Consider the following 10,779-nt stretch of genomic DNA (forward strand, 5'->3'; position numbering starts at 1 on the left):
TGGAAAACAACAAACGGAATCATCAGTGATGATTAAGTACAGTCAATCCCTTCTGAGAAAATGAAAAAAAAAAAAAAAAAAATGAAAAACTATCCACAACAGAATATTGAAATCTTTCAAGACTTGAAAACTTGTAGGTACCTATCAAAATTATTAAGCAATTCACACCATCTCCACTAAAAAAAAACCTCGATTTCAATTTGAACTTCATCTGTTCCTGCCGTTCGGTTCAAATCCTTATAACATTCCCTTAATAAAGTATTAGGTACTGTTTGAAAAATATGTAGAAATCTGAAGTAAGACTGTTAGAAGGCTCAAAAATGCTATCAATTAGTTCAAAAGGCCGAATGACACAAGTAACCCAAACTTCGATGCCCTACTTCGGCCATAAGATCCTACTCTACCACAGTACCACGTTAAACTTGAACAGTCAAAAACGTGCCAAAATTATTCAATTTAGGAATCTAAGGTTTAGAGTAGGTAATGAAAAATTTCGAGATACTATTCGATTTTTTTTCAGTCTGAAACTAGGATTTCCCCACAAATTAAGACCTTTTTCTCCCTCTCTCTTATAGGTCAAAGAATTATCTCAAAACAAATTTCATTTGAATTTCTATTGTGTTATTCAATTTTAAATTCAGTTTCAGATAAAAAATATAATTTTATTTATATGTACATAATTTCTCAAAATAATATACCTTTTTAAAAAATTCAATTCCTAAACCCAACAATTACAAAAACAAAAGTATTTTTAAAACGTCTCCTCAACGTTTTCGAAAATATGTATTCGACTTTGAAGTAGGTAGATACATACATAATTCAACTTCAAGTAAATCTATGAGGGTATGAAACGAATAGGTGTAAGTATTTTAAATAATAAAAATAGAACATAAAAATCGTACTCAAATTCAAACCCCAAAATAAGTAGGTAAGATAAGCACGTTCAAAAAATTATACAAATTAAAATTAACATAACATTGAATTTCAATCTCTAAGGTACTACCTATAAGATTATTGATAATTCATACAAAGGCACGTAACTCACATAAATAAAAAAGCAATAAAATAAACATTTAAAATCGTTTATAAGATAGTACTCATTCAGCTACAACGTTCGTCTATTATTTTTGAAATAACTTTCACGACTATTAAGTCTAATCATATTGGCCAGCGGCCCTCCTTTGTGCTTCTTCTTGAATTTAGCCATTTCAGTGGAGTCGTTTTCAAAAAACCAATTTATCAATTTTAATCTATAAGACGAGTGGCAGTTCTTCTTCAACAACGTGTCGAATGTTTTGGAATTCTCATAAGAATTAATTTTTTGTACTTTGTATTCTTTTACTTCCTTCGGCGATTCAAAATACCAATTCAAAATTCGATCTAAGGAATCGAATACAAAATTCCTTCTCAAAGTACAACGGTGGGCTCTATGAAGTTCATCGTACGTTTGAAAAATACATTCCTTAAATGAGTGTTCGAAAATCTCATCAATTGATAATTTCAGTTTCAACTTCAGTACCGCTTTTTCATCTTCTAAATACCAATGCATTAAAGACTTCCAACCGGAGAGACCGTATTTGCAGAAAATTTCAGTGATTTTCGGTTGCAAATTTTCGATTAATTGCTTTCTTATCGTACGCTGGTCTTCGGCTAATGGAAGAAATTCTTCGATATGTTCTTTCAGCTTGTTGAACGCTTCGCCAATGAGTATCATTTGTTGAAAGTGTTTGACTGTTTCAGGCGAAAAAATGATCTCTCTTTTCAAATCTTGTAAGAACTGTTCACGATCTGAGGATTTAGGAAAGCATAGATTAAGAAAGCCATTCGATTCCAAGAAATTTGAAGATTGCGAAGATTCCCAGAAATTATGTGCAAACTGATAGTGTTTGGAAAACCAGTTTCTAAAAACGTCTTGTTTAAATCTTGCTGTTTCAACGGTATTAACACGAAGACAACAATTGAACATACGCTCAAGAACTTGGAAGTTATTGTAAATAATCGATTCTCTACAGGATTCTTCGAAAAACTCTTTCTTCGTAAGATTGTTTTGAAATTCAACCAATGCATCAACATTGCAAAAGCATATCTTCAACATTTGTTCGAGAGTTTCAAAATTTTGAAAAAGAATAAGTTTTCTGCAATGTTCGTACAGATAATTGGCATTTTTAGCCAAATTTCGTTCAAATTCTCCATCATCTGGGAGGCATAAGTTCAATATCGATTCTAATTTGGATAATTTCCCATACTTCAACATTTTTTCGCAACAATCTCGAAACGAATCATCCTCGGTGAAATATCGCTTGAATCTGGTTACTTCTTCAACACTAGACAACCAGATGTTCCACAATCGTTCCAGAACTTGTAACTTTCGTTGAAAAATTTTCATTTTTTCTCGAAAGATCTCATAATTCAACAATGACTTGCAAAAAGTTGTAAAAAATGTAGTCTTCGTAAAATCGTGTTTAAACTGAATCAAATGATGGCCACTTACGGACCACGCATCAAACAAACGTTCCAGCGTCGATAATTGTTGACGGGAGATCAAATCTTCGCAAAGTTTTTTGAAAAATGGCCTCGTAATGATTTCTTGTATGAGATTTGGATTCGCATGTTGCAGCAGCGTGTTTAAAAAACTGCCGTCTTCAACTTCTTTAAACCAGCTCATTGTTTTTTCGAAAGTTACGCGTTCGTGATGGTTTAGTATATGAAATCTGAAGTCATTGCCAGCGCTTGACCAGATTTCCGTCAATATGGCACCAGGAACAGGACGATATGTATAGCCTAGCAAACTTGTAAGTATGGATACAAACTGATCTTGCGTGATTAAATAGCGAACATCGTACCACGTTGGAAGAATTTCTTGAACGCCGTCTTGAGAACGCAAGAATGTATTAATTATCTGCACAGACCGATTCACATAAACTTGCTGCAATTGGTGCTCGTTCAATTTCATCAATAATTGTTTCAGGTATAAGTAAATTGTCTTGTCTTCATCAAGTAACCAAATGACATTCTCAACTTGTTCTTCCGCATTTAATCGATCGAAGAAATACTCTTTAGCGGGCCATTTCACATTCAGATGTCGTAACATGTCAACGTCTTTGTAATCACGGTTATTGTATCTGAAATAATTATTCCAATACAAAATTAAACTATCGTCATAGGAATCAAAGTCAAGATGATCAACGATGTTCTTCGTAAACAACAACGGTGATAAACGATCAATTTCATCTTCCAAACAATACCAACACAAAATGTGATATTTTTCAATTTCACTCAACCTGAGCGAATTCAACAAATTTTTAGCCGTTGCTTTATAATTTATCGTGCCATCTGAATACCAAATTATGTTGTTGATTTCACAATACAATTCGTTCTTCTCTCCATTAGGATGAAGAATTTCGTTTGAATGATAATCAACCCATTTGTTCAGTTCTTCTTTCACTTTTTGGACGTATGTCTTTAGAAATTCTGCAATGCACTGAGGAACTTCCAATTCAGCTAATGAGCTCAAAACATCTTCGTGTACAGTATGTACAGATTCTTCACCGTGTATACTATCTGCCCACACAATGCACGAAATATCTACATTGTTCCATAAAGCAATTACTGCGCGTACAGATGCGATTTCTTTCAAATCAGGAATGCGTACCACTGGGGCCATTTCGATTAGGTACTACTGGAATAAAGCGAAATTCATTCAAAAGCTGCCCAAACAACATGCTATCTTAATTCTTAACTGTACAACTTACTTCATTTGAATACTGATAAATGCCACATAACGCAAACTCAAGACTGAAACGGTAGTATTTGAATCCAATCTGAATGAGAACTTTTCAAATGTTCCTGATTCCGTTGAAATTATTCGGAAATGTCTAAATAAACACCGAACATCACCTGTTATAAATATGCATATGCAACATTAGGTACAATAATTATTCAATTAATTTCATCACATTTCAGTGTTACTGCTACAAATACTGTAGTCTTGAGCATAACTCATTCACCAGACTTGTTGCGAATTTCAACTCAAGTATTGATAATGAAGATGAATGATGATTACTTACCAAAAATACTACACAATGGTTCAATGAATAAGGGTCGTGCTGGATTCACCGACTCCCAGTCCAAACTTGAAATGAATCAGTCAGTCGTTCATCAAATCATCACTTTTCACTTCAGTCAGTTTTCACTCATTCGGTTTCATATTTATATTTTGAACAGGGATGGAAGAGCCCTGAATTCAGGGCTCCAGCTCTTGGCTCTGGCTCAGCTCCCCACAAGTTTTGGCTCTGGCTCGCTCTTGGCTCTTGGCCCTTTTTCTTTACATGTGCTCTTTGGCTCCTTGCTCGCTCCTCAATTCCTTCTGGCTCCACTCTTTGACTCTCAGCTCCCTCTTCCAATTTCTCGGCTCCCACTCCAGCTCCAGCTCTGGCTCTTGGCTCTTTAAATTAGAATATAAAATTCGTGAAAAATGATGAAAAAAATAAAAATATACTGCATTTATTTTCATTTTATTTCTCAATGAGAAAACAAACGTAGAAATTTTTCATTTTCTTCACAAATGTGAGTTAAAAGTTGAATTTTTGATGAAATTTTGCACATTTTTTTACTTTTTTTTCTACTTTTTGGGAGCCAAAGAGCCTGAAAAATTTTGTGGGCTCCCACTCGGCTCTGGCTCTTTCCAGGTTAAAGACTCCTTATGATGATGGCTCTCTTGAGTAAAATAAGGAGCTCTTTTGCAAGAGAGCTCTTGATGTTTTTCTGCACTTTCATTTATTTGGCTCCTGGCTCTGGCTCTAGCTCCTCAAAAAATTCGACTCTTTCAGACTCTGGCTCTGGCTCGCTCCCGGCTCTTCCATCCCTGATTTTGAATGAAAAATTTTCCAAGTTCTGTCATTGTGTCCCATACCAACTTCCTACACCACTGTATAATTAATTCAATTTTAATTTAATTGTTTTTGAAAAGAAAATTATGATCAATTTAAAGAGAAATTTTATTTTTAATTTTGAAAGAAAAACCAATCCAACTTCAAAACTTTGAACGGATTCCCAAAAAATGGAATCAATTTCGAGCTCCAACAAATTCGACTTACGTCTTGGTACAAAACTGAAAATTTTAAAATTTAATCTATAGCTGAATAATCAATAATCTTTCCTACAATCATGAATTACGAGTTTGGAGTTGAAAACTGAAACCCATTTACCATTTCGTTGAATTAGGTAATTGTTGGAACTTCTGGAAATTATTTCCAGGAACAAGAACAACTATTTTATAATCAGAGCTCAAATATTTTTTCCCTAAAAAACCCTAAATAGACGCTGAAATATTCCCTAAAAAATGCCAAAATATGCCCTAAAACGTAAAAATATTTATTCTCCAACGATATGGGTATTGTTTTACAAAGAAAATCAATATGGGACGAAAAAATTATGCCAGTCCCACTAATTTTGCGGGGAAAAAATCCGAGCCCTGTTTAGTGTTTATAACAGTTATAGTTTTTTCAAAATCGACCAATGAAGGAATTTTGAATAGAAATAATGATACAAATTCATTCAATAAAAAGTAAAAACACTAGTAACACCCAATAAAATTGATATTAGTGCTGGTAAAGTATAATTAATTAATCAATCATCATTTATCAATCAACTTATCAAGCGAAAGACGTTGAGATAAGGAACTGTTGAGAGAGTGAGCGGGATTGAAGAGTCATGAAAAGAATGAGAATCATGAATCGACTCTTTTGGACTGGGAGTCGGTGAATCTAGCACGACCCAATGAATAACGATGGGAAAAAATATTTCTGAAAAAAACACTAGTTGTTCTTTTGATATAGAACTATTTCATCAAACACTCAACAGCTGATAAGCTGAATGCAGGTGATCCGTGATATGTAGTACACTACACTCCATAGAGGCGTAGATTTTACGTCGTTTCGTACAGTTAGCAATGTACAAGGGAGGGAGAGGATAGTGAGTAGAGTAGGGACAGGGTGAGATAACTGTAAATCATCTTCTACATTTGTAGTACTTGCTGGTGCTTTTGTGTCACTTTGATTATTTAAATGCAAATCAAGCTTTAGAAGTCGAGATTCGAGAACACAAACCAATAGTACAATTACCCTGCCCTGCAGCTAAGAGACTTTGAATTAAATTTTCATTACCTGTATTTATGTACCTACTTTATTCCCGAGTTTCATTTTACTTTATGATTAATTAAATTCCAATAATTTTGAATTCAATTTATATTTACTTAATAGATGTACCTATTTAAATATTGATCTCATTTCAATTTTTAAAGAGAGAAAAAAACTGGTTTTTACCACTCTTCACTGTGTGGATTTCCATCAGAAAAAGGGGGAGCTTGGGTTAAAATCAGAAAAAAAAATGTAAAAGTGTACCTACTAAAAAATTTGAATGATCAAAAAGCTAAAATTCAAAAACAGAAATTCAGCAATCTGAAGTTTTGAGTAATGGAGTATTTTGAGATGCTAAATTCGATTTTTTTTCATCTAAAAACAAGATTTTCCCATAAATTCAGGTTTTCTGTACTCCCCACCCCAGCTTACGACCAGATAATTATTTTTATTTCGATATTGATTTCAATTCTAAGCGATTCTAAGTTAAATTTTGATGTTTCTTGATTAATTCAATCTTAAATTCAATTTCGAATGAAACATAAATAGGTATAGATAGGTACCTAATTTTTAAGCACACTTTCTCAAAATGATAATATCATTTTTTTTTAAACTTATAACTTTCTGTACAATGGGCTACTTCTGAACCTAAAGCTTTCACGGACTAAGTATTTCAACACAAGCAACCCTACATTTATCTATAGGTGTAAAGCGAATAGCTATATTTTAACGAAAACAGAACACAAATTTGACTTACGAGTAGGGGTTCGAAGTTGAGATCTAAAATAACAACAAAGTTACGAATAAAAACAAACATAACATTGATTTTCAATTTCAACTCTTAAAACTTATCGATAATTCTTATAAAAAACACATAACTCACGAAAATACAATAATAAAAAAATAAAATTCAAAAATCATTTACGATCTACAACGTGCGTCTATTTTTAAAATAACTCTCACGACGAATTCTAATCATATTGGCGAACTGTTCTCCTTCGTGCTTCTTTTTGAATTTAGCCATTTCAGCCGAGTCGTTTTCAAAAAACCAGTCTATCAATTTTGTCTTGTAAGACGAATGGCAATTCTTTTTCAACAAAGTATCGACCGTTTTGATACTTTCGTAAGCGTTAATTTTCCGAATCTTGTAATCTTTCGCTTGCTTCGATGATTCAAAATACCAATTCAAAAGCCGATCCAAAGAATCAAATACAAAATTCTTCTTCAAAGTACAACGAGATGCTCGATGAAGTTCATCGTACGATTGAAAAATACATTCTTTAAATGTCTGTTCAAAAATCCCATCTATTGACAGCTTCGACTTCAACTCCAGTATAGCTTTTTCATCTTCTAAATACCATTGCATCAGAGACAGCCAACCTGAGTGACCGTATTTGTAAAAAATTTCAGTAATTTTCGGTTGCAAATTATCGATTAATTGCTTCTTTAAAATTCGCTGGTCTTCGATCAACGGAAGAAATTCTTTGATGCGTTTTTTCACCTCGTTCAATCCTTCGCCATCGATTATCATTTGTTGGAGATGTTCGACACTTTCAGGTGATAAGATGATCTTTCTTTTGAATTCGTCGGCGGAACCTGTTTCCGGGAAAGCATCCGCAATGAGGTAACTCAATTTATCAAATTTTAATGAAAACAAATTAATAGCTACGTCAATACCATGAGATGACATCCAGGCATGTTTTTTGAATTCTAACACGAGGTTTGATTGCGAAAACAGTAGCCGCATCAGAAAATCATCGATCGTTTTTGAATTCGTCCGTGAATAACAACGCACGTAATTGTATTTCAACTCGCATGAATTATGCATTAAATCTCGTACGAACTGAATAGATTCTGCGGATTTAGGAAGGCATAGATTTAACAATCGATCCAGATCACGTTGCGAATACGGGTATTCCCAGAAGAAGCACCAGAACAAGCGGCTAAAATAATCCTCAGAAATTTTTTTCCCAGCAAGATCTTGTTTAAATCGAGTTGTTTCAACGGTGTTCACGCGAAGACAAAAATTGAACAAATTCTCCAAAAATCCAAACTTTTCGTTCTTAACCGATTCTTTACAGCATCTTTTGAAAGATGGTCTATTCATAAGATTGTTTTGAAATTCAATCATTGCATCGATATTGCAAAAGCATACCTTCAAAGTTTCTTCGAGAAGTTGAAATTTTTCGCGCTCAATCAGGCCTTCGCAATAATCAAGCAAATAATAATTTCCCGCAAATTCACGTTCAAATTCTCCGTCGTCTGGGAGGCATAAGTTCAATATGTATTCTAAAGCGGGTAATTTATCTTCCAACAACATATACACGCAATAACTTCCAAACGAACTATTTTTCGTGACATTTTGCTTGAATCTAGTTACTTCTTCAACATCGGAAAACCATATGTTCCACAATTGTTCTAACGCTTCCAACTTTCGTAGATAATCTTTTTCTTCTTCGTACTCGACTGACTTCAACAGTAAGTCACAACTCTTGATGAAAAATTCACTCTCGATGAAATTTCGTTTAAATTGAATCAAATAATCGCCACTTTCAGACAACACACTAAACAAACGTTCCAGCTTTGTTAATTTCAAACTAGAGATCAAATCTTCGCAACATTTCTGGAAAAATGGTCTCATAATGATCTTCTGTATGAGGTTTGCATTTGCGGATTGAAGCAAAACGCTCAAAAAGCTGTCATCCGCAGCTATTATAAACCAATTTAACGTTTTCTCCAAAATTACACGTTTTCGATGATTCAGAATATGGGATCGGAAGTCATCGCCAGCGCTGGTCCAAATTTCCGTCAAAATAGTACCAGGAACACCACCATCATACTCGTATCTACGGCAATCCAGCAAATTCGTAAATATACATACGAACTTATCTCGTGTGATTAAATCGCGAACATCGTACCACGTTGGAAGAATTTCTTGAAGACCATCTTGAGTGCGCATGAATATTTTAATTATCTTCGCAGCCCGTTTCATATAAACTTGCTGCAATTGATTATCGTTCAATTTCATCAATAATTGTTTCTGGTATGAGCACATTGTTTGATCGTTCTCTCTAAGTAACAAAATGATATTCTGTACTTGTTCCTTCTCATTCAAGCGACCGAAGAAATACTCTTTAGCAGGCCATTCGACATACTCATGCCGAAACATGAAAACATCCAGCGATAAGCCTCCTTCGACAGGCACCTTATCCAGCTCGTTTCTGAAGTAACAATTCCAATAATAAATCACAGGATCGTTCTCAAAGTCGACGTGATCAACGATATTCTTCGTGAACAACAAAGGTGATAAACGATCAATTTCGTCTTTCAAACAATACCAACACAGAATGTGGTATTTTTCAATTTCACTCAATCTGAGCGAATCCAACAAATTTCTAGCCGTCGCTTTATAATTGATCGTGCCATCCGAGTACCAAACTATGTTATCCATTTCACTATACAATTCGGTCTTCTCTCCTTCATTGGGATAGAGAATTTCATTGGAATGATAATCAACCCAACGGTCCAATTCATTATCCACTTTCTGGATGTATGTCTGTAGAAATTCGTCGATGGAATGCGGAACTTTCAATTTAGCTAACGATTCCAAAACTGATTCGTCTAACGGTGGTTTTTCATCGTTCTTATTGTGTAACCACACGAGGTCCGGAATTGCGAAATGATTCCATAAAGCGATCACTACGCGAGCAGATGCGATTTCTTTCAAATCAGGAATGCGTACCACAGGAGCCATTACGATTAATAATACTGAAATGAAGCAAAAAACTCACTCAAAAGCTGCCCAAAACAGCGCATCTGTAGATACTAAATCAATTGTGCAACTTACATCATTCAAATATTAATACAATAATGCCACAATGCAGCGCGAACTGAAGCAACAAGTTGTATTCGCATCCGATCTGAATAAGAGCTTTCGAAAAGTTCCAGATTACGTTGAAATGAAAATGGTAACTATTAAACACTCGTCAAAAATCACCTGTTGAAAATCTGCAAGATGAGATGCTTAATTACGGACCCAAGTTCAATAATTAGATAATCAAAATTCATCAGATTCGATCTGTAAATACGTACCAGCGCCTCGTGTTCGAGCGTGATTCATTCACAAGACTCTCCAAGTAGACTATATGTAGTTTGTAGCTTGATAATAAAGAATAGTCATTACTCATTACCGAATAATTAAGAGTGGTTCAAAGATGTTCAGTTTTCTAGAGTCAGATGACCTCAATTAAAGCATCAACAAATACAATAGTAAAAATTTTTGAAGAAACACTCTAGCTGCTTCTGCAGTTCAGCATACAAAATTTGCCGCTCAAATGTGTGAATGAAAGAAAATGTGTGTGATAACAAAAATTGATAACCGCAGAAAATCAGAAAAATTGAAACAGACAGTGCTGCCACTTCATGAAACCCAACCTTCTCAATTCAAAATTCTCTTAATTCTGGAAAAAAGAAAAAAATTAAAATTTAATTTAAATCATCAAAATCAAATAATTTGCAAAAAAAAAGTTACACTCAAAATTCAAAGTTCATGAACTAACGAAACAACGACAGAGGTCTTTTTTTTCGAGAACACTCAACAAAACGAGGGACTTGATCATTTTTGAGAGTTGTTTGTTGTTTT

The 10,779-nt window shown here is 34.2% G+C and overlaps 2 protein-coding genes across 8 annotated transcripts; both read right to left on the reverse strand.

Annotated features, from left to right (window-relative positions):
* Window positions 1–641: 641 nt before the first annotated feature.
* On the reverse strand, window positions 642–5,668 carry LOC135832997 (uncharacterized). Of its 6 annotated transcripts, none has more exons than XM_065346578.1 (3): window positions 4,068–5,668; window positions 3,753–3,875; window positions 642–3,676 (listed from the first exon to the last, which is right to left on the reverse strand). In XM_065346578.1, the coding sequence occupies exon 3, from the start codon at window positions 3,662–3,664 to the stop codon at window positions 1,106–1,108; it is 2,559 nt and encodes an 852-aa protein (XP_065202650.1). In that variant the 5' UTR covers window positions 3,665–3,676; window positions 3,753–3,875; window positions 4,068–5,668; the 3' UTR covers window positions 642–1,105. The 6 variants fall into 6 exon arrangements, with proteins under 6 accessions (XP_065202650.1, XP_065202648.1, XP_065202646.1 ...); XM_065346576.1 differs by having other exon boundaries at window positions 642–3,679; XM_065346574.1 differs by having other exon boundaries at window positions 642–3,679; window positions 3,753–3,897.
* A 1,178-nt stretch (window positions 5,669–6,846) lies between these two features.
* On the reverse strand, window positions 6,847–10,512 carry LOC135832999 (uncharacterized). Of its 2 annotated transcripts, XM_065346580.1 has the most exons (4): window positions 10,230–10,512; window positions 9,985–10,145; window positions 7,815–9,905; window positions 6,847–7,733 (listed from the first exon to the last, which is right to left on the reverse strand). In XM_065346580.1, exons 3-4 carry the CDS (start codon window positions 9,889–9,891, stop codon window positions 7,066–7,068), a joined length of 2,745 nt encoding a protein of 914 aa, XP_065202652.1. In that variant the 5' UTR covers window positions 9,892–9,905; window positions 9,985–10,145; window positions 10,230–10,512; the 3' UTR covers window positions 6,847–7,065. The 2 variants fall into 2 exon arrangements, with proteins under 2 accessions (XP_065202652.1, XP_065202651.1); XM_065346579.1 differs by having other exon boundaries at window positions 6,847–9,905.
* Between the last annotated feature and the right edge of the window lie 267 nt (window positions 10,513–10,779).

Source organism: Planococcus citri, chromosome 1 (assembly GCF_950023065.1).
Source record: "Planococcus citri chromosome 1, ihPlaCitr1.1, whole genome shotgun sequence".
Taxonomy (NCBI): Eukaryota; Metazoa; Arthropoda; class Insecta; order Hemiptera; family Pseudococcidae; genus Planococcus; species Planococcus citri.

Coding starts and splice junctions, on each gene's coding strand:
- LOC135832999 (XM_065346579.1), bottom strand. CDS start 9,891: ATGGCTCCTGTGGTACGCATTCCTGATTTGAAAGAAATCGCATCTGCT.
- LOC135832997 (XM_065346578.1), bottom strand. CDS start 3,664: ATGGCCCCAGTGGTACGCATTCCTGATTTGAAAGAAATCGCATCTGTA.